The following is a 23,490-nucleotide window of genomic DNA, read 5'->3' on the forward strand; positions in this document are numbered from 1 at the left end:
TTGATATTCTTTTTCCTTCATATATAAATCTCCTTTAGTTTTTTTTTTTTTTTTTTGAAATGAGCAACTTTGACAATTTTTGTGGGACAAATGGAGTATGAATTATTCCATAAGTAAAGATCAAACTCATCCATGAAAAAAAAATCATTAAAGATTAAACTCTGTTACATGTACTAAAAAAGGAAAAATTTATTTGAATGAACAGAAGTAAACAAAGATGATGATGAGAGAAAGAAAAAAAAATAGTTCAAATTTTTATTTGAATAGAAGTAAAAGAAAGATTATGAGAGAAATGAAAATGATTCCATTATGATGAGAGAAATGAAACTATTGAGTTCAATTTTGTTTTATGGATAACAAAATGGTCGAAGCATAAAGATAAAGAAAAGACTAAGCTTTATAGCATGGAGTAGCAACTAGCAACTCCATCCGGGTCTGCTAGTTATAAGAACTATCCTATAAAAATTGCACTATAAAGTGATTTGATTGTATGCATGTTTAAAAAAATTGCATTATCGGTGCATACAAACCAAATCCTTATTTATTTCGATTACGATGGACCACATGGCACAGGCTACATTTTGTAGCTTCTAGAAATTAGAGTAAGAGAGCTCTAAATTTAAGGTTGCGCTCTGAACCAAACACAAGCATGAAAAAGGAGCGTGAGCATGAACCTGCTGCAGTCGTGTTTCCATAAAATCACATTTTTGAAGAAAATGAACATGATTTTGGATTTTTCACCCCGTATCATACATACTTACTAGTCAATAAGATAAACATTCAGAAATCAACAAACTGTTTAATAAAATTAATATTGAACTAATGTATACTACACTATTGAGAAATAACAACATGGTTTGCAGTCACTCTCATTACCATTGCCCCTCACAAATTCACCCTATCAAATTTAGCAGTATATCGAGAATCACTATTTTAAAAACCATACTGAATTGGACAGTTCAACCGGTTGAACCTTGAACCAGTCTTTAATACGGTTTGGTTATTTTGGTGATTTGGTTGCAGTTTCGCTGGTTTGATGTCAAATTCGATTTTTAAAACTTCATCCGTAATTCACACTTTCTAAATGAAAAGCTTCTTCCATGGCCCTCAAAACTGACAAAAGCTCTGCAGAGATCACGCCCTCGGGTTCCAAATTGGTAATGTCATTCCTGTTAAAGGGAGATGATTTTTCCTTCACTCCTTCAAAAATCACAAACCTACAAACAGGACACTGACCTTTACTTGTTAACCAAGTTACTATACAATCCTCATGAAACATGTGATTGCATGGAGTAAGCATCACCTCTTCTTTGGCCTCAAAATCCTCCAAGCAAATAGCACATCTCATACCATCTTCTTTCTTTTCTTTAACACTCTCTTTCAAATCATTTGCTGCATTGCCTCTATAATATAAGCTAACTCTTCTAGCTAAACGCTTTGGTGTAGGGTCGTAGACTACTTTCCTTAACTTGCTTAATAAAGTGGATTTGGAATTTTCTACCGATTGTGGAACTTGAGTGTTTCTTTGCTGTGTTGATGTTGATCTTGAAGTTGAATGCTGGAAAATCTCTCTGAGTCTTGTGGGGTTGTAGCCCCTTCTTCTCATGTCCTCATTGTGATTATAAGTTTGTTGTCTTCTATGTGGTTGTAATGGAAAACTGCAAATTGTTCAAAAACTATAATAAGTTCATGGAACTAAATAGAACACTCCTTTGCTGAAAAACAGTATTTGGAAGAACTATATTACTACAAAAAACAAAGATCTCGTTAAGTGTATTCCTTTTTCATCCTTGAGAATACCAGTTTCATTGTTATGAAATCCTGAATTTGTAGGAATCTTTTTCAGTGTTATATCAATCAAATACTTTTAAATTCTCTAAAATTTAAAGCAATTGAAACAAACATCTATATATAATCATCTCATTAGTTTATCATCCAATGAAAATATCTTCTCATACTAATATTATCAAGCACTGTATACTTTTTTCAATAAAAAAGAAAGAAAAACTGGTTCCAGAATATTAAGTTCTATGTATATAATTAATAGGAAGTTTAAACAAATATGAAAATTGATACAAACACAGACACGCAAACACCGGTAATAATTTAACAAAATAGAAGTTATTGAATGTAACCACATGTGTTGGTCATGTATCATACACCAAACGCGCTTGTTATTTGAAGTGTCAGTGTTACATAACTAAACACATAAGCAAACTGGAAATTTGGCCTTACTTTGGTATCCTATGATGTTCTGTAGGAGTTCTTCTGACTTCCCACAACCGCAATGGATCTTGTGCACCTGAACTCCTCTCATCCTGCTAACATGAACCAAAGTTAAATACTAACAAGTTGTTACCATCAAACAATGATTATTCCAATTTCAACTCTCTTCTTCTATAGACATAAATATAATTGGTTTTTTATATTCTCTTTCATATCCTAAAAATCTTGCTATTAAATCAAGAATATTGTGATATGCTTACATTGGCCCTAGTAGAGTGATGAGATCTGTAAAACACAGGTACTTCATTGAATTCATGAGGATTATTGCTAGTGTGATGAGGAGCATCATAGGCTCTAGAATCTGTTCTCCGAAGGCCTGGCAAAGGCGTAAAATTGTTCATGTTTCGGCTCATCGTTTCACCTTGCTCCTCAATTGATCATGCATATATTCTTTTCTTATTTAGAGGGTGTAAATATTGCTTCAATTGTGGACTTACGGAATAAATGACTCTGTTCATTTTAGTTGTCAGATAAGAATATATGCTTAGTAATGTAATGTTGTCACTTGTCACTTCTATCAACTATTACTTTTGAAGCTCTTGTGTTTTCTATTCTGATTCAAAGCCTGATGCTTACTCCATGTTGAAACAAAAGAATTCAAGAAAGAATCATGTTCTTCAAGTGTGAATGGAAGCTTTATTTATTGAATGTTATTTTTTAAGTATTGAGGGTAAGTAAAAAATTGCATCACTATTCACTAGTTCGGAATTTGTATAAGATATCATGAAAACACGAAAACGATAGATTCTAATATAAAATTAAAATTATGGTATGATCCTAATATGACTTATCTCCATTGAAAATCCTCTCAATTTTTTTTTTCTTCAGGTGTAGGCTCAACTATCAAACATGAGACCTAATTTTAATGATAAGCTACTCCCTCAGGTATTTATTTGACTTTTTTGATTCATTGCATAAATCACACATTTGGTCTATATTCTAGACAAGATACATCAATTACTCGATGAATCTAAAAAGTCAACTTTTTTTTTTATAAATAGGACCGGGGGGAGTATACCCCCTTTATTTTAACCGCGAACAATACACAAAACTGATTTCTTTCACAAAAAAAAAAAAAAATATATATATATATATATATATATATATATATATATATATATATGGGTTTTGCTAGAAGCCACCCATGAATGTGTTTTTTAGCAACCCACACCTCAATGTGTGATTTCTACTTTTTAGTTATAACTTTGCTAAAAGACACCTTCATAAAAATTAGTTGGTGTCTTTTAACAAATGCTCATAGAATAACTTGCTAAAAGACACCTTCATAAAAGGTGTCTTCTAGCAAAACCCTATATATATATAGGGTTGCTAACTTACACCCACCTAAAGGTGCAAGTTAGCAAGCTGCACTCACTTATAATTTACTAAAACACCCTTTTGTTTATATTCTAATTAATTTTAAATAGAGGGGCAGTTTTGTAACTAGTTTAAAAAAGATCCTTAAAAAAAGAAACAAAAAAGACAATGACATGCTTAAGGTACAAAACATGTAATAAAGACAAACTTTTACGGAAACAATATTTGGAATGATGAAAGTGGGTGTAAATTAGTGAAGGTTGCTAACTTGCACCTTAATAATACTTATAAAAATGAGTGTAAATAATCAAGTAATTTTAGGTGAGTGTAGCTTGCTAACTTGCACCTTAGTGTTTTTAGGGGGCGTTTGTTTGCCGGATACACAATTTATTCCCGGGATTAACTTTCCTAGGAATATATAGGTGATGATTTTATTCCCAGGAAAATATAGAAAAAAGTGTTTGGTAAAAAACTTAATTCCTGGGAACTTTACTTAAAAAAAAATCCAAGGAATAAATAAAGTATGTTTGGTTTACAATGTATATTCCTGGGAATGAATGTTATAATTATAAAAATACCCCTATTGTGTATGCGGTGAAAGTGTACGATTTTGTGTTCTATTAACCTTTGAGATTTTCCAAACCTGCAAATGAAAAAGTATACAAAATCTAGTTGGAGTTAATTTTCATTGCTCATTCTAATTGGTTCTTGTTTTTATCCTTCTTCTGAACATGCTGGGATAATGGGAGTACGAAGTGAACATGAAGTCCAAAATCTATAGAAGTGGCAGTTACTTGTATCCTTAATAAAATAACCAAATATATAATTAGTATCAACTAAGGGCATAATTGGCTTTTAACATGAGATAATGGGTTTGGGTTCCTGGGAATACAATTTTCCCATCTCCATATGATGGGAATAATATGGAGGAAAACGTGGGTAAAGGAGGTTATATTTTGGTTCCTGGGAAACATTGATTCCTGGGCATTTTGTTTTGTTCTCATCTACCAAATAAAGGTATATTTAGTTCCAACGCTACAATCCTGGGAATGTTTTCTCTATCCCCCTAAACAAACGCCCCCTTAGTGTTTTTAGGTGGGTGTAAGTTAGTGTGTGTGTGTGTGTGTGTGTGTGTGTGTGTGTGTGTATATAGATACAGATACATACATACATACACACAAAGCTGATCAATCTAATTCATCAGCCTTTGGAAAGAAGCAGGTGAAACTTTTGAAAAACATGTTCTGAAATATTTTTGTCAAACATGTTACCCTCAAGATGCAAGAACAAACCTTGACACAAATGGTTCCATTTCCAGCAATAATAATTAACCACTTTTCAATCAAATAGAGCATAGTATGTAAGTTATAGATTCTTAGGAAGATATGGGGAAAATATTTACCAAAATAATGTGATGTATAGAAGAAAGAAAGAAAACTTGTTATGGTTTATCTCAATAGTTTTACTCCTAAGGATGAATCCTAAGTACTATAGATGATGCTGAACTTGGGAATACCATTTCTGGAGTTGATTACAATGATGCTTAACTAGTGAACAATTAATCTAGTTGATAATTCTTACAACTTCGTAAATCATTCTGAAGATTTTAACTCTACACAATGCTATCCAATATTATGTGTATGCAAATAATAGTGTTAACAAGGGCACATGTTAAAGAAACCCAAAAGAAAAAATATTCTCTTAAATTGTGTGCATTCAATTCATTAAAAAGTTAAGATTAAATGTAATACACATCTTCCAATAAATCATTTCTATGTTTGATTTATTAACTTGTGCCCGGGCACAAGTTAGCATTTCCCATAAAATAAATCTATTCTTGACACAAATGGTTCCATTTCCAGCAACACTTAACCAGTTATCAATCAAATAAAACATAGTCTAGATACTTTAGATTCTTACAAATGCATGGGAAAATAACGATTCCACAAGGTAATCTATGTGAAAACAGAATTTTTGCTACATGTAAAATCCATTGAAAATGCCCCACACTAAATCAAACAGCACAGTCATCCGACGAAACTACAATCAAAATCAGAGGTATAGATGAATCTTTACTCAACAAACCCGCCAAAACATCAAAACCACGAGTGACGCAAGTTAATGACACAACTTCCCATGCCTAAAGCTTGCAATTGGTTCCTCACATCAGCCAGCTTCTTCGATTTTTTTGATAGATATCCCGTACAGTAAATGTTCATCTCCCTTAAGAACGTGACATTTTCTAACAAAAACTTCACCAATCTGATTTCGGCTTCATCTCCACGAAAATCTGAAATATCACATGATTTGAGAGAAGATTTGAAACAGCAAGGCAATGAATCTGATGTCCAGTCTTCACCATCCAAGGATAAGTAAGATCCCTAAACAAGAATCAATACACAAGTCAATAGACTGAGATAAAATTATTGTTAGCCGTTAAAGGTGGCAGAAGAAAATCTGGAGCAAGATACAAGATGTACCCCATAAATGTCAAGAAATTCTAGTTTAGGACTCTTTCGGAGAATGTCTGCTAATACTTCACAACTAGGATCGTCGAAATGCACTTCAAGATGCGTCAAATTCTTGAACGAAGGTAAAAGATGAAGAGCAGATTTTGCGTAGTTAAGACACTAGCAAGGGAAACAAAAACAAGTCAAGATCGCTGTGATATTTAAAGAAGGGTTTTGCTAGAAGACACCTTTTATGAAGGTGTCTTTTAGCAAGTTATTCTATGAGCATTTGCTAAAAGACACCAACTAATTTTTATGAAGGTGTCTTTTAGCAAAGTTATAACTAAAAAGTGAAAATCACACCTTGAGGTGTGGATTGCTAAAAGACACCTTCATGGGTGGCTTCTAGCAAAACCCTTTAAAGAATATGCAAATAATATAAGGACATGACTAATCAACATTTACAATAGACATTATCTATAAATTATAAACATAAATTGATCACACTACGTAATACTTAAGGGGTCAAAACTGTTATTAAGCCTATTAAGAAATGTAATTGATCAAATTTAAGTGATGCAATCCAATAAAAAAAAAAAATCAAGTCTGTTGTCTAAACTACCCTCCATGATTAATAAATTGGGTCATTGAAAATATAAAAAGTTTAATTAAATGAGGGGTAATATAGAGATACTATTGTTAAATAAGATCGAAGTGGTTAAGATTTGCTTATATTTCATTACAAAGGAGTACAATATTTATATTATATTAATGAAGACAATAAGTAAACATTCAAACATACCTGAATAGTTTCATCTGATAGCCTGAGAGACTCGACACTACCAAGACGACTGAACAGCTCAATTGCAAATATAGCAACATGCAGTTCGTTATTTTGGACACAGAAAAACCCAAGATCAATATATGCATCAACTATGGAGGTAGAGTTAACAAGGAAACAATTTATAGTTGGGTTACTTTTGTAACTTAAAGATGAAAGATTCACGGCATCAATTTCGAACATACAACTGTTACGATCTAGACTAGAAGATCTGAAAAAGATGTCCAACTTCTTCAATGTTGGAATTGCAACACTAATGTTTATGTTCACCCAGTAACATTTTTCGAAGGACAACTCTTGTAAGACAGGGCACCCAGAAAAAAGTCTTTGAGCCGACTTCTCATTTGTGAAGGTAAGATGTGCAAAAGATAATATCTTCAAGCTAGGGAAACAGATACCATCAGGTACAGAATCAAGGAAGCCAAATACTATATCCAACTTAGTCAATGACCGGGATGCCGAGAAACTATTGGGTAACACGAACCTACTATTTTTAGATTCTAGGTTAAGTGTAAGATCATGGACATCATGCATCAATGCAGAAGATAACATTGAAGTAACTTTCCCTGTATCAACAATAGTTGATGGTAATTCAATGAAGAGCTCTTTTATACGGTTGGATTTGTGAAGTAGTTGGTCCACTAGATCTACGAGGCAATCTGGTGACTTAGAATTTCGCTTTGGAGATAATTCTCGAAAATCAAAGACGGGTAATTGGGTCCACAAGTATCTCCACTTTGTTGCTAATATAGAAGTTCTTCCAGCCTCTTCCGTAGAGAGACGAGAAAGAATATAATGAAGAATTCCCTCAGGTAAATCGCTAATCATATCTTTCATATCAGCCATATGATATCTTTGGAGCTTATGTGAATTTGATGATGAGATTGTAGAAGCCATGGGCTATGCCTGCTAAAAATATTAAACAAAAAATAATGAAATAATATACAAGTAGAAAACCACCCACAAGAATGGTAAAATCATTGATTCATATGAGAATAGGGAAGTAATTGCAAATGATAAGGCACTAAATGTTGTTGATTAAACAAAAATTGTTAGGCATTTTCAAAAACAGTTGATATGCACTCATTCATCATGAACTTGACTAACAGACGGGCAATTTCACAAAAATTGTTGAACGATGTGCAAAGCATTGATTCGTATGAGAATAGAGAACGAATTGCTAATGATAAGGCACTAAATGTTGTTAATTAAACAACAAACAGACTTGGCATTTTCACAAACAGTTGATATGCAGTCATGAATTTCACATTTGAATAAATAAATAAATACAACATCGATGTGATTAGCAAAGAAAATAGACACAACGTACAAACCCAAACAAACGATTGAAAAATTGGAAATGATTTGAATACAACGGAATGATTTGAACGGTTACTAACTGATATTGAATAGAAGATGTAAAAAAAAAAGAGAAATTAGTGAAAACTCAACTGAAGAAAAGGTGAAAGATTGCAGCTCAAACGGTGACGACAAGAGCGCCTGGGAGTGTTCGTTCCGGTGAGGCGACGAGCGAGACTCTCATTCGTTCGTTACGGTTATTCTTCCCACAAAGAAACCTGCGTTTTGTATGTGTTGTGTGCCTTTCTTTCTTCTTATTTTATTCACTCATCTCTTTTTACGGTTGTTTTTTTTATCCGTGTTAACGTGTTAACGAGTGTCTTTGAAACACTTTTTAAAAATCATAATTAATAACTATTTATGAAAAAATATGTAATCAGTACATTTGAAATCGAAACATTTAATTTTTTTTAAACATAATTACTTATTTTAGAAAGCTTAAAGAATGTCTCGGAACACTCGTTAACAAGACTTTTTTTTTTCATAAGATATATGTGTTGATCATACATCTCTTTTTAATGTTATTTTAGGGTTAAATATATTTTGTCTTTATAAATATTTGAACTTTTTGTTTTTTTTTTGGTCAAGAACTTTTTGTTTTAATTCTTAAAAATAAAATTGACTTTGTTTGCGAATTTGGAGGGGAAGGGAAGGAAAAACTTGGAAAAAAATGAATGAGAAAGTGGAAGAAATAGAGAACATTGGAAGGAGGGGCTTTGGGGCTTATTTTTCTTTATAATATAAACTCTCTCATTCGTTCAATCCCACATAGAGACTAGGGCAGAAACTTGTGTTTCGTTTTCTTATGGTTTTGAACCTTTTAAAAGTGAGAAATGATATTTAAACATCCATTTTATGACAATTTTTGTGACAACTTTTTCTCTCATACTTACATTATCTTTTACTTTATCTCTCTATTGTTTTGGTTTTCGTGCAAATACCTATTTTTTCTTTGTAAATTATGGTTGTCACATACTTCCTCTGTTTCTAATTATAAGCAAATTTTACTTTTTAGGTTCATTCAATTAATGATGTATGTGATTCATAATATGGACCACATACATCATTAATTGAATGAACCTAAACAGTCAAATTTGCTTATAATTAGTAACAGAAAAAATAAGTTATCAACCAAATGGTTGTTCAAATAACATACATCTTTAAAAAGTCTCTTACTTCTAGTTTCTAAAAGTATTTTTTTGCAAAATATCTCTTTTCATCCTTTAAATTTGAACAAATTATCAGGTTAGTGCTTTAAGTTTATTAAGTTTTAAGCCTCTTCAAAAAAAAGTTTATTAAGTTTTAAATAAGAGTTGTGTTATTTGAACAACGATTTATGTAATAACTTTTGAGACAGCAATAAATTTAGAAAGAAATATAAGTATTGACACGGAAACCAAAACAATAGAGAGAGAAAGTAAAAACATAATGTGAGTATGAAAGAAAGTTGTCACAAAATGATTGTACAAATATCATTTCTTTTCAAATAAGTACTTCAATTTTTTTGAAGTTTTAAATAGGTTCTTTAAGTTATTTTAAGTTTCAAATAGGTCCTTTAAGTAGTTAATTTAATGCAACTATTTGAAGATTTTAAGTTTTAAATAGGTCCTTAAATGGTACTAAAGACCTATATAAAACTTATAAAATTTAAAGGACTAACCCGATATTTTTATCAAAATTAAAGGACCAAAAAAGGTATAGTCAGTTTTTTATTATCACTTGTGCCTCTTGTTTTTAAGTCTGTTTATGTGTATCATTTGAAATTTTGAATTTTATTGCATTCGTGTTTTATATATTATAAAATTCTTTCTTGCAAATATTTTTTTAAAAATTAACAAGAGATAAATTAAACATTTTTGTTAAAAAATGGATGAATTAAATATGAATATTTTATGTTTTTTCCGCTTAAAATTTTAAATTTAATTAAAACATTCTAATTTTTTTAGAGATGTTTTTATAATATTCTAAATATTTTTGTAGAATCTAATTCAAAAATTTGAATTGTACATATGATCTGATTTAAAAGTAAGGATCAAAAGTATTGGCTAAAAACTTTTGAAGAATTAAAAATTGCAGAATTTTTTTATAGAGATTAAAACAAAAGTTAAAATATTTATGGAACGAAAAATATATTTAACCTTTATCTTATTTATTTATTTGGGATAATTACATTAACCTCCCTTAAGTTTTAGTTAAATGACACATACCTCCCCTCTAGTTTTTATTTGATCAATTACCTCCCTTATTTTGGCTTCTAAATGACACGGACCCCCCTCCTCAGTTAACGTTGTCTGTGAATTGTTGTTAAAAGACTGCCTTCATCTTTCATCATTCAGGAGGCTACAATCTGATGTAAGCAAATAAAGCCACGAATCCATTTTGAGAAGAACTTGTGACTTCCTATTTCACCATGTTGCTTTTTTATTTTCCTTCGTCTTCATCATATCCTTGATTACAAAATGAGCGTGTGGTGTGTTTGGTAAGATGTGGTGTCACTGTTTGCCATGTTTGAATTCATTTATCTCCCTTTGTACTATATAGATATAGATATTGGTGTTGAAGGAAACAAAACTCAGAAGATGCAACTTGCAAGAGTCAACTCATCTTTGTTTCCAAAGAAGTATGTATAACGTTGTTCGCAAGATGTTTGTTGTTTTGTCTCAAGGGTGCTTAGAATTGCTTGTTGATGTGGTTTAATTGATACTATTTTTCTTTTTATTATGAGCAAAGTAATGTATAAAAAAAAATGATGTTATTGTGAATTAGAAGATGAAAATTTCTAACAATGTATTGTTGAGCGTTGCTCAATTTCTCACTGAGTCTTTTAAACTTGGGAGAGGATAGATAACAAATTAGAAAACGAATCCACCTGGGTTGGTCTGGTGGCATTGGCTTGTGATCTGGGAGTGTGTTCAGTGTCAATTTGGATGGGTTAATTTAGCTTCTTAAAAAAAAAACAAATTAAAAAACGTGAGTGAATGACTCTATGAGCCAAGAATCAGAATAGGGAGACTACAGAGTACAAAGCACCAATGAAGTGTTTCAATTTTTTTCTTCCAAATGAAACAAAACAGATGACTGACGCCGATACATAAGGGAGGTCATTGTCTATTAGTAAACTAGAGGGGAGGTGTGTGACATTTAGCCAAACCTCAGGAGAGGTGAGTGTAATTTTCTCTATTTATTTTGTGTGGACAAATTTATCCTTTTATTAATATGTCTGTCGAACAAATATACACTTAAGTGATTGCCAATTTTGGATTTTGAGTTTATAGTTTATAAACTCACACTCTTTCAAAAAAAAAATTATAAACTCATATGACAAAAAATATTTGTTTGCCAACATTTTTTTTTCTCATGGACTTACAGTGTATTTCACTAGCTTATAGTTTAATTTTTTTTTTGAAGGAAGCTTATGGTTTAAAATTGATAACTTATCATTTCTTCTCTCTATTTTACCCATGTTATCTTACTTTAAAAAAAATTAAATTAAACATCTTTTTTTATGTCATCTCATAATTGTAAGTTAGTTCAACCGTTAATTTTATTAAATATTATAAACTCAATCACCTATCTTATTTATTATAAGTTCATCCGGTATAAACTAGTTTTTTCCGTTATTCTTTTTTTATATTAAACAAAGCCTTATTCGACCAAAATGAAATATACTAGTTTTTCTTTTCTAAAGTAAACAAGTTATACAAATGTTTCCAGAAATGTATGCAGACGTGATTGAATTTTTATATTGATTATGATGGCTGAAATTAACAAGTTATACTAAGAGATTACTAATAAGCAACGATGAGGATTAAGCCTCCAATAATGATAAGTCAAAATCAAAGTTGATGAATTTTTAATTTCAGCCACCAAAAGTACTAGAGCTTTGATCTTCTCACATAAAGTGTGCAAACTTTCCTCCCTTTGCTGAAAAATTTGACCATTCCGCTCTTTTCAAATAGTCCAAATCGTACAAATACCAAACCATTTTCAAAAACATCCACTCTCTTTTCGAAAAACCACAAAGAGCAGTAAAATGCAAAATATGTTCATAAATATTGTCGTTTCCTGTTGTTGCGACACCTAACCATTTAGCCACCAAAGATCATAAAATACTGAAAAAGTTACATCTATGAAATAAATGATCCATGTCTTCTGGCATGCCACACCCACCCAAACAAAGACAGTCATTGAAACTCTATTGAAAAGATTATCCTTTACAGGAAGATGGTTACATCAATAGATGATTATTGAAGTACCAATGACCTTTCTTAAGGACTCTTTGAAAATCAGGGTGATGATTGAATTGAAAGGCATAAAGCCCGTTCGATTTCATGTTAATTTAATTTTTTTTCGTAAATTTGACATATACAGCCCGTTTTTTATAAATTTATGAAACAAAAATATCAATACACCTTAATTTATGAGTATATCGTAGAAATTTCCTTAGATTAAATGGTGGATGTCATTTATCATGTGGGATCACGAAATAAATAATTAAAAAAAATGACCAAGACTTTTTTGTTTTGGAATCGAGGAAGACTTTTTAAAAATTGAAACAGGTACAAGCAAAGCACCGACGAATACAAAATTACAAATGTGTTACGCAAATAATTACAAAAGTTGCATTTTAAAAGAAATTGAGGGTAGGTTACACTGTATACACCATTAAAATAAACAAACGAACAAAGAAAGACCAAGACTTGGGAACGTATTATACTATGAAGGCGAGACCAATAACTGGTTTTAAAAATAAATGGCCAGCTATTATTTAATGTTACCTTGGTATTGCAGACTTTCAGGTTCACAGCAATAGTGTAAAATACATCATCACTCTTGCAAGTTACAATTTCAATGGCTAGTAGTAGCATCCAAAGTGTCTCTTCACCTAGAAGGATGAAATGGAAATATGATGTGTTTGTGAGCTTCCGTGGCGAAGACACACGCAACAATTTCACTGATCATCTTTTTGGCGCTCTTTATAAAAATGGCATTGTTGCCTTCAGGGATGATGCAAATCTCAAAAAAGGTGAAAATATATCACAAGAGCTTGTCCAAGCCATCGAAGAATCCCATATTTTCATTGTTATCTTCTCAAGAAACTATGCTTTTTCCACATGGTGCTTGCGGGAACTAGCAAAAATTGTTGATTGCATTGAAGTAACAAGACAAACTGTTATGCCTATTTTCTTTGATGTGAGTCCATCTGAGGTACGAAAGCAAACCGGTGATTATGGAAAAGCCTTTCGAGAGCATGAAGAAAGATTCAAAGAAAACTTAGAGGAAGTGCAAAGATGGAGGGGATCCCTGGAACAAGTAGCCAATCTCTCGGGTTGGGATATAAGGGATAAGTAAGTACTCTTTTCTATGTTTGCATTTTGAGTTTATTAACAACTGATTCATTGAACTAGTTTTCTTCATCATTGAACTATTCAATTAATTACAGAAGCACACAATTTTTGTTCTTGAATTGCTTTATCAATTAGTGTTTGTAGCTTTTGTATGGAGTTGTCATGTGATAATGATATTTCTAACCTATGGTCTTTTAGGCCACAATATGCAGAGATTGGAAAAATTATTAAAAAGGCAACATGCTTATTGGGAAACAAATTTTCAACTTTACCCAACAATATTGTTGGGATGCACTCACAAGTGGAAGAATTGGAAAAGCTTCTGATTTTGGACTCCGATGATGTTCGTGTTGTAGGGATTTGTGGAAAGGGTGGAATAGGGAAGACAACTCTTGCTACTGCATTGTATGCTAGAATCTCTAATCAATTTGATGCATGTTGCTTTATTGATGATGTAAGTAAAATTTATGGAGACTATGGCCCAATTGGAGTGCAAAAGCAACTTCTTTGTCAAACTCTAAATGAAGAAAATCTTCAGATATGCAATCTTTATATGGCATCTAATTTGATACGAACTAGGCTATGTCAAACAAAATCCCTTGTAGTTCTTGATAATGTTGATAATGTTGAACAACTGGATAAATTGGCCATGACACGAGAATCACTAGGTACAGGGAGCAGAATCATCATAATTTCTAGAGATGGCCATATCTTGAGAGAGCATGGAGTAGATGGAGTTTACAAAGTTCGACTCATGGATCATAAAAATGCCCTTCAATTGTTTTGTTGGAAAGCTTTCAAAAGTGATGATATCATGAGCGATTACATAGACTTGGCAGATGATGTACTGAGATATGCAAATGGCCTTCCATTAGCAATTAAAGTGTCGGGCTCTTTTTTGTATGGTCGAGATGTTTCTGAATGGAGAAGTGCATTGACAAGATTAAAAGAGAGTCCAAAGACAGATATTATGAGTGTACTCCGAATTAGTTTTGATTGACTAGAGGATAAAGAAAAAGATATATTTCTTGATATTGCTTGTTTCTTTGATGGAAATGATGAGATATACGTGAAGAAAGTTTTAGATTTTCGTGGATTTCTTTCCGAAATTGGTTTAAGAGTTCTCGTTGATAAATCACTCATAACCTGTGAGATGCAGAGAATTTTTATGCATGATTTGCTCATAGAACTGGGCAAGAGTATCGTTAGAGAAAAGTCACCCAAAGAACCAAGAAAGTGGAACAGGTTATGGGACTACAAGGATGTCCACAATGTTATCTCAGAAAACATGGTAATAGTTATTGAAATGAGATTATTGCTTGTCATTTTTTCTATAATTACTTGATAACATTGTATTTGTGATTTTGAATGTCATTGGCAATACTGTAGGCAACTGGAAACCTTGAAGCCATAGTGCTGAAGCGTTATGCAAACACACAGGAGATGACAACATTGAGGGCTGAAGCTTTAGCACAAATGAGCCGTCTTAAATTGCTTGTGCTGTGGAATTTGAATTTCTCAGGAAATCTCAATTTTCTTTCAAGTGAATTGGGGTATCTCTGTTGGGATAAATATCCTTTCACTTGTTTGCCATCAAGTTTTGAGCCGGATAAACTTGTTGAACTGGACCTACCTGGTAGCAACATCCGAAAACTATGGAAGGGCACAAAGGTACCATAAACATGGTCTCTCTGAGCCTTTGTTTATCTTTTTCAGCTTAGTCAAAGAAATAAATTCAAGCTTAAATACGATTATTAATATGTCTCTTTCTATTGACCATTGTCTGCAGTCTCTTCACAATTTGACATATATGAATCTTTCCCACTCAAAAAATCTTATTATGCTGCCAAGTTTCTTGGAGATTCCAAATCTCGGTTACCTAAATGTTGAAGGGTGTATAAAACTTGTGCAGATCGATCCATCCATTGGTATCTTAAGAAGGCTGTATAACTTAAATTTGAAAAATTGTAAAAATCTGGTCAGTGTTCTTTATAGCATTTTTTGTCTGAGTTCTCTCAAACATCTAAATCTCTCAGGCTGTCCAAAATTACATGATAATATGTTAAAGGGACAAAGGCAAATAGAACATTTGGAGATGCTTGATAACAAAGAATGTACTATCCAATACCAACCAACATCCTTCATCCACAAAGTTTTCAAGCCACCCTTCCGATTTTTTATTTTTCGAAAACAAGAAGATTCAATTGGTTTATTGTTTCATTCATTGTCTAGTATGTCATGCTTGCAAACTCTTGACCTAAGTTTCTGCAATCTTCTTCAAATCCCTAATGCAATTGGGTTGTTGCATTGCTTAGAAATCCTAAAGTTAGGGGGGAACAATTTTGTGACACTGCCTTCTAGCATGAAAGAACTTTCCAAACTTAGAGAATTGAACTTGGAGCACTGTAAGCAGCTGAAATATTTACCTGAACTCCCATCAAAATTTGTTTTACCATTAAAACAATTTTTTTTTGTTAATTATGGATTATATATTTTTGACTGCCCCGGTTTAATTGACATGGAATGCTGTTATAGAATGGCTTTTTCTTGGATGATACAACTCCTTAAGGTGCCAACGCCATCCTTTTCCTCTTGTTTATATTTATTTTTATGTGATTGAACTACTAATACATAACTAAATATAAGTTAAAAAAAATACATAACTAATTATTTATCTGGTATCAGGTGCGCATGAAATCCAATCCCCTAAGGGGTCGGACTGATATTGTTATTCCCATAACACAAAATCCAATATGGTTCAACAAACAAAATGTGGGTAGTTCAATAAGCATGGATACATCACCCATTATTGATGACACCAATTGTATAGGCATTGCTTGCTACTTAACTTTTGTGGCACATGATGATCCAACTAATTTAGGTGAAGAAAGGTCACCTCATATTGGGCTGGTTTTCCGATGTAAACAACATTGGCGCTCTACAATTACTCCCATACATCTTGAAAACGATCTGGTCACAGTTGACTTAGAACACATGTTGCTAATTTTTCTCCCCAGGGAATCATTTATGGAGTATATCACAAGTGGACAACGTGGGTGCTTTCCCCAGAGAATTATTAAATTGGAAGGTTATGCTGTGCATCCCCCCAGATTGCATTTGGAGGTCAAAAATTGTGGTTATCGATGGATTTTTAAGGAGGATGTGGAGCAATTAAACCCACAAATGATGTACGGTGGAAATTCCTCGGTTCAAAACAAGTACTCCCTCCGTCCCTTAGTATAAACACATTTCAGTTATGCCTACTTCTCGCTTTCAGTGCTGCATCAACCCACTAATTGGAAGACAATGCCAATCAATAGGGGACTGGTAATGGAAATCCAAATAAGTTGGTCAAGTAAAAGGAACTCCCATAGTGTGAATCCCCTTGGAGTAGGGGGATGAGACCGGGTCAACTGCACCGTTCTCTCCCTCCGCGCATGACTAATTGAGAACGAACCTTGCAATTAGAATGACTTGGACTTGACCTTCCCAGACACTTTGGAACAGTCCTAGAAAGGAGTCGATGATTTCAGTGAAATGGAAAGTGAGAGTAGTAGAAGTTGTATTGTAACATCAGCCAACGATTCCATTCCTCCTCCTTTCACGTGTTACTAAATGTCATTATTGTAGCAACATCAAGCAAAGAAAAGCCATCCTTTGGAGATACTTGATAACAAAGAAACCACGACCCAGTACCAGTCAACATCCTTCATCCACAAAGCTCTGAAACCATCCTTTCGATTTTCGATTTTTCAAACAAGTGAAGACTCGATTGGTTTATTGTTGTCTCATCAATCATGTTTGAAATATCTTGACCTAAGTTTCTGCAATCTTATTCAAATCCCTGATGCTATTGGGTGGTTACACTGCTTAGAAATCCTAAAGTTAGGTGGGAACAATTTTGTTGCAAAGAAATATACATTCTACTTTGCACTCATTTTTTTCCCTCCTGTGTGCCTGATAAACAAGAGGCACATGATCACTTCCACATTACTTGTACAACAAGCATTACAAATTTACCAATTGCAACTCCAAAAGCTTTGTTTAGGAAGTGTTAATAACGGTTAAACTTTTACAAAGATTTGTTAAATATTATTCGATAGGATTTGTTCTCAAAAGGACCATGTCCCAAAATCAAATTTTAACAATTGCGCAGAACATGTAACAGAAGCAAATTAAAAAAGAAACAAAGCTAGCATTCTACATGCAGCTGGACGAATAGGAACAGGTTCATATGCCAAATCTAAAACGTAGCAACATCTCCAAGTCCAGCTGCAATGGACTACATATTGATGACAGAATTACAAAATGAATGCAATCAGATGGCACCACCACCATGGAACTGCGAAACAATATGCAGAGTAGATTCCTTCCTGATATTATAATGAGCTAGAGTATAAACATCTTGAAGCTGCTTTCAAGCAACAATAAGCTTCACTTGGTCGAACAGCCTCTTTCTCCTGAATGTTGGATTACACATTATTTATTGTATCTGAAATCTCTACATTCAATGTTATGATTATTCGTGTCAAAGTTTTGACAAAAATGTGCATTCCATCTCTCAATCGAGGCATTAAATGAAGTGTGGACACCTTGTAATCAGAAAGGGTGCGACCGGTGAAGATGAGCCTTTGTTGATCGGGTGGAATCCCTTCCTTGTCATGGATCTATGTTTTCTCATTCTCAACTGTATCTGAACTCTCTACATAAAGAGAACACTAGTTAAATCATGAACAGTAGTAATCCATCAAAATCAGAACAAGTTGGGACCAGAGTTTTTGTTCAAAAAGTTTACTCATGAGATCAAATTCGTCAATTGACAGACTATATCAGAAGATGTTCCATGATATAGTTCATTGGGTTTTTAAAACCATTGTTAGTAATTAAGATTTTCTAAATGAAAAGCTTCTTCCGTGGCCCTCAAAATTGAAAAATACTCACCAGAGATAAGTTCATTGCGTTCCAGATTGACAATGTCATTGCTGTTAAAGGATGAAGAATTACCCTTCATTCCACCAAAAATCACAAATATACAAACTGGACACCGACCTTTGCTTGTTAACCAAGTTACAATGCCAAAGAAGAGGTTGCATGGAGTAAGCATCACCTCTTCTTTGGCCTCAAAATCTTTCAAGCAAATAGCACATCTCATACCATCTTCCTTCTTTTCTTTAACACTCTCTTTCAAATCATTTGCTGCATTGCCTCTACAATAGAAGCTCACTTTTCTAGCTAAACGCTTTGGTGTAGGTACATAGACTACTTTCATTAACTTGCTTAAAATAGTTCATTTTTCTTTATAATTTTAATTCCCTTTTTTTGTATCATGTTTGATAGTTGAGGGAGAAAAATAAAAATATTGTGTTAGAATTAAGTGAAAAGTGATGGATTCAATAGTGTTTAAATACTGTTTCCAAAGCAAAATTATTAGTTTCATTAACAAGTGCTCTTAAGACACTTGTTAGTATGACCCTAATTTTAATGATAAGTTATATCCCCTTTATTTTAGCCGCGAACAATACACAAAACTGATTTCTTTCACACACAAAAAAAAAAATATACACAAAACTGATCAATCTAATTCATTAGCCTTTGGAAAGAAGCAGGTGAAACCATGTTCTGAAATATTTTTGTCAAACATGTTACCCTCAAGATGCAAGAACAACCCTTCTTGACTTTTCAATCAAATAGAGCATAGCATGTAAGTTATAGATTCTTAGGAAGATATGGGGAAAATATTTACCTAAGAGCATCCACAATGGAGACATTCATTTTTGGGGTCTTAAATGGGTTCCACATGTACACATCACTCATATCATTTTTTAATAGTGGTACCTAATAAGCACTCAATCACTCTAACCCAGATCTCACATAAAGTTCTTAAATGGGACCCACTAATTAACTATCAATAATTTTATATCATTATATTTCAATTTTTTAATATTAAAAGAGTGCGGATCCCGCTTAAAAGTGTGGGTCTTATAAGACCCTCCCAATGGAGATGGTCTAAGTAATGTGATGTATAGAAGAAAGAAAGAAAACTTAGTATGGTTTATCTCAATAGTTTTACTACTAAGGATGAATCCTAATTCCTATAGATGATGCTTAACTTGGGAATACCATTTATGGAGTCGATTACAATGATGCTTAACAAGTGAACAATTAATCTAGTTGATAACTCTTACAACTTCGTAAATTCATTCTGAAGATTTTAACTCCACACAATGCTATCTAATATTATGTGTATGCAAATAATATAAGGTAGTATTAACAAGGGCACATGTTAAGAAACCCAAAAGAAGAAAAATTATCTTAAATTGTGTGCATTCAATTCATTAAAAAGTTAAAGATTAAATGTAATACACACCTTCCAATAAACCATTTCTATATTTGATTTATTAACCTGTGCCTTAAGGGCACAAGTTAGCATTTCCCATAATATAAACCTATTCTTGACACAAATGGTTCCATTTCCAGCAACACTTAACCAGTTATCAATCAAATAAAACATAGTCTAGATACTTTATATTCTTACAAATGCATGGGAAAATAACGATTCCACAAGGTAATCTATGTGAAAACAGAATTTTTGCTACATGTAAAATCCATTGAAAATGCCCCACACTAAATCAAACAGGCACAGTCATCCGATGGAACTACAATCAAAATCTGAGGTATAGATGAATCTTTACTCAACAAACCCGCCAAAACATCAAAACCACGAGTGACGCAAGTTAATGACACAACTTCCCATGCCTAAAGCTTGCAATTGGTTCCTCACATCAGCCAGCTTCTTCGATTTTTTTGATAGATATCCCGTACAGTAAATGTTCATCTCCCTTAAGAACGTGACATTTTCTAACAAAAACTTCACCAATCTGATTTCGGCTTCATCTGCACGAAAATCTGAAATATCACATGATTTGAGAGAAGATTTGAAACAGCAAGGCAATGAATCTGATGTCCAGTCTTCACCATCCAAGGATAAGTAAGATCCCTAAACAAGAATCAATACATAAGTCAACAGACTGAGATAAAATTATTGTTAGCCGTTAAAGGTGGCCGAAGAAAATCTGGAGCAAGATACAAGATGTACCCCATAAATGTGAAGAAATTCTAGTTTAGGACTCTTTCGGAGAATGTCTGCTAATACTTCACAAGGATCATCGAAATGCACTTCAAGACGCATCAAATTCTTGAACGAAGGTAAAAGATGAAGAGCAGATTTTGCATAGTTAAGACACTAGCAAGGGAAACAAAAACAAGTCAAGATCGGTGTGATATTGAAAGAATATGCAAATAATACAAGGACATGACCAATCAACATTCACAATAGACATTATCTATAAATTAGAAACATAAATTGATCACACTTCGTAATACTTAAGGGGTCAAAACTGTTATTAAACCTATTAAGAAATGTAATTGATCAAATTTAATGGATGCAATCCAATAAAAAAAATCAAGTCTGTTGTCTAAACTACCCTCCATGATTAATAAATTGGGTCATTGAAAATATAAAAAGTTAAATTAAATGAGGGGTAATATAGAGATACTATTGTTAAATAAGATCGAAGTGGTTAAGATTTGCTTATATTTCATTACAAAGGAGTACAATAATTATATTATATTAATGAAGACAATAAGTAAACATTCAAACATACCTGAATAGTTTCATCTGATAGCCTGAGAGACTCGACACTACCAAGACGACTGAACAGCTCAATTGCAAATACAGCAACATGCAGTTCATTATTTTGGACACAGAAAAACCCAAGATCAATATTTGCATCAACTATGGAGGTAGAGTTAACAAGGAAACAATTTATAGTTGGGTTACTTTTGTAACTTAAAGATAAAAGATTCACGGCATCAATTTCGAACATACAACTGTTACGATCTAGACTAGAAGATCTGAAAAAGATGTCCAACTTCTTCAATGTTGGAATTGCAACACTAATGTTTATGTTCTCCCAGTAACATTTTTCGAAGGACAACTCTTGTAAGACAGGGCACCCAGAAAAAAGTCTTTGAGCCGACTTCTCATTTGTGAAGGTAAGATGTGCAAAAGATAATATCTTCAAGCTATGGAAACAGATACCATCAGGTACAGAATCAAGGAAGCCAAATACAATATCCAACTTAGTCAATGACCGGGATGCCGAGAAACTATTGGGTAACACAAACCTACTATTTCTAGATTCTAGGTTAAGTGTAAGATCATGGACATCATGCATCAATGCAGAAGTTAACATAGAACTAACTTTCCCTGCATTAACAATAGTTACTGGTAATTCAATGAAGAGCTTTTTTATACGGTTGGATTTGTGAAGTAGTTGGTCCACTAGATCTACGAGGCAATCTGGTGACTTAGAATTTCGCTTTGGAGATAATTCTCGAAAATCAAAGACGGGTAATTGGGTCCACAAGTATCTCCACTTTGTTGCTAATATAGAAGTTCTTACAGCCTCTTCCGTAGAGAGACGAGAAAGAATAAAATGAAGAATTCCCTCGGGTAAATCGCTAATCATATCTTTCATATCACCCACATTATGTCTTTGGAGTTTATGTAAATTTGATGAGGAGATTGTAGAAGCCATGAGCTATGCCTGGTTAAAACATGAAACGAAAATAATTAAATAATATACAAGTACGAAACCACCAAGAATGGTAAAAAATCATTGATTCATATGAGAATAAGGAAGTAATTGCAAATGATAAGCCACTAAATGTTGTTAATTAAACAACAAACAGACTTAGGCATTTTCACAAACAGTTGATGTGCACTCGTTCATGAACTTGACATTTGAATACATAATAACAATGTGGATGAGATTGGCAAAGAAAATAGACATAACGTACAAACCCAAACAAACGATTGAAAAATTGGAAATGATTTGAATACAACGGAATGATTTGAACGGTTACTAACTGATATTGAATCGAAGACAAAAAAAAGAGAAATTAGTGAAAACTCAACTGAAGATTGCAGTTCAAACTCTGCGCCTGGGAGTGTTCGTACCGGTGAGGCGAAGAGCGAGACTCTCATTCATTCGTTACAGGCTTCCCATACAGAGACTAGGGCAGAAACCTGCGTTTCGTTTTCTTATGTGTTGTGCCTTTCTTTCTTCTTCTTTTATATTCACTATCTCATTTGACGGTTATTTTAGGGTTAAACATATTTTTCTCTTTATAAATATTTTAACATTTTGTTTTAACTCTTCTAAAAAAAAATTGGACTTTGAGTTTCTAAGGCTGTGTTCGGTAACGGTTATAGCTTCTTGAATTAGCTTCTAAGTTTGTTGGATTAAAATATGATGTGTTTGATAACAAACTTTTTTCATAAACTTATAACTTTTTTTGAGAAGCTATTTCAATTAACTTTTAGTTTTTTATATTCTCTTCCAATTTTAACCTTATTAATTTTATTTTATTATTTTTAATAAGAAAAAAAACTACCCATATTCATACGTAACTACCCACTTTTTACATCATAAAAAAAAGAAAAACTACCCACTAGCCATTTGCACGTTACCATCCATATATTTCTTTTTTTTTTGGAAGGAATCCATATATTTCTTTGTTCTTTATTCTTTATTCTTTTTTTTTAACTTGCTTTTAATTCATTTAATATAATATATAATTTTAAATAAAATCTTGTAACAAATAGTACAACCATTTTAGTGAAATAAAAAATATTAATTGAATTCATAAAAAAGCATTTATCATTTTGGAGATGAAAGTAATTTAAAATAAATTCAAATATTTAAAATTAAATAAATAATTTATAAAACAAATATTAAAAAACATGTCCTTTTATGTCATTTTATATTTATCAATCACTTCAACAACTAATTTTACCAAACACATTATTTTTAATAAGTGAGTT

General features: G+C 32.7%; 5 protein-coding genes and 1 pseudogene across 9 annotated transcripts; 2 read left to right on the plus strand and 4 right to left on the minus strand.

Annotated features, from left to right (window-relative positions):
• Window positions 1-781: 781 nt before the first annotated feature.
• LOC146931765 (uncharacterized) lies at window positions 782-3,368 on the minus strand. Of its 2 annotated transcripts, none has more exons than XM_085703327.1 (3): window positions 2,487-3,368; window positions 2,236-2,321; window positions 782-1,658 (listed from the first exon to the last, which is right to left on the minus strand). In XM_085703327.1, the coding sequence occupies exons 1-3, from the start codon at window positions 2,637-2,639 to the stop codon at window positions 1,061-1,063; spliced, it is 837 nt and encodes a 278-aa protein (XP_085559453.1). In that variant the 5' UTR covers window positions 2,640-3,368; the 3' UTR covers window positions 782-1,060. The 2 variants fall into 2 exon arrangements, with proteins under 2 accessions (XP_085559453.1, XP_085559454.1); XM_085703328.1 differs by having other exon boundaries at window positions 2,236-2,318; window positions 2,487-3,366.
• A 2,090-nt stretch (window positions 3,369-5,458) lies between these two features.
• LOC146931766 (F-box protein At4g22280-like) lies at window positions 5,459-22,711 on the minus strand. 2 transcript variants are annotated; one of them, XM_085703360.1, is made up of 5 exons: window positions 22,584-22,711; window positions 8,347-8,360; window positions 6,856-7,800; window positions 6,084-6,233; window positions 5,459-5,984 (listed from the first exon to the last, which is right to left on the minus strand). In XM_085703360.1, the coding sequence occupies exons 3-5, from the start codon at window positions 7,789-7,791 to the stop codon at window positions 5,700-5,702; spliced, it is 1,371 nt and encodes a 456-aa protein (XP_085559486.1). In that variant the 5' UTR covers window positions 7,792-7,800; window positions 8,347-8,360; window positions 22,584-22,711; the 3' UTR covers window positions 5,459-5,699. The 2 variants fall into 2 exon arrangements, with proteins under 2 accessions (XP_085559486.1, XP_085559485.1); XM_085703359.1 differs by lacking the exon at window positions 22,584-22,711 and having other exon boundaries at window positions 6,856-7,803; window positions 8,347-8,486.
• LOC146931767 (disease resistance protein Roq1-like) lies at window positions 13,051-15,378 on the plus strand (annotated as a pseudogene). Its single transcript, XR_015006811.1, has 3 exons — window positions 13,051-13,601; window positions 13,800-14,892; window positions 14,991-15,378. The product of XR_015006811.1 is annotated as a disease resistance protein Roq1-like (transcript).
• On the plus strand, window positions 15,342-17,719 carry LOC146931768 (uncharacterized). Of its 2 annotated transcripts, XM_085703363.1 has the most exons (2): window positions 15,342-16,170; window positions 16,287-17,719. In XM_085703363.1, exons 1-2 carry the CDS (start codon window positions 15,361-15,363, stop codon window positions 16,842-16,844), a joined length of 1,368 nt encoding a protein of 455 aa, XP_085559489.1. In that variant the 5' UTR covers window positions 15,342-15,360; the 3' UTR covers window positions 16,845-17,719. The 2 variants fall into 2 exon arrangements, with proteins under 2 accessions (XP_085559489.1, XP_085559491.1); XM_085703365.1 differs by having other exon boundaries at window positions 16,155-17,719.
• LOC146931769 (uncharacterized) lies at window positions 18,269-18,870 on the minus strand. Its single transcript, XM_085707693.1, has 2 exons — window positions 18,543-18,870; window positions 18,269-18,303 (listed from the first exon to the last, which is right to left on the minus strand). The coding sequence occupies exons 1-2, from the start codon at window positions 18,868-18,870 to the stop codon at window positions 18,269-18,271; spliced, it is 363 nt and encodes a 120-aa protein (XP_085563819.1).
• On the minus strand, window positions 20,072-22,711 carry LOC146931770 (F-box protein At4g22280-like). Its single transcript, XM_085703361.1, has 4 exons — window positions 22,582-22,711; window positions 21,266-22,210; window positions 20,698-20,844; window positions 20,072-20,598 (listed from the first exon to the last, which is right to left on the minus strand). The coding sequence occupies exons 2-4, from the start codon at window positions 22,199-22,201 to the stop codon at window positions 20,314-20,316; spliced, it is 1,368 nt and encodes a 455-aa protein (XP_085559487.1). The 5' UTR covers window positions 22,202-22,210; window positions 22,582-22,711; the 3' UTR covers window positions 20,072-20,313.
• Window positions 22,712-23,490: the final 779 nt, after the last annotated feature.

The sequence above is a fragment of the Medicago sativa genome, chromosome 4 (assembly GCF_051527215.1).
Source record: "Medicago sativa cultivar Bolivia chromosome 4, Bolivia_mono, whole genome shotgun sequence".
In the NCBI taxonomy this organism is placed as follows: Eukaryota; Viridiplantae; Streptophyta; class Magnoliopsida; order Fabales; family Fabaceae; genus Medicago; species Medicago sativa.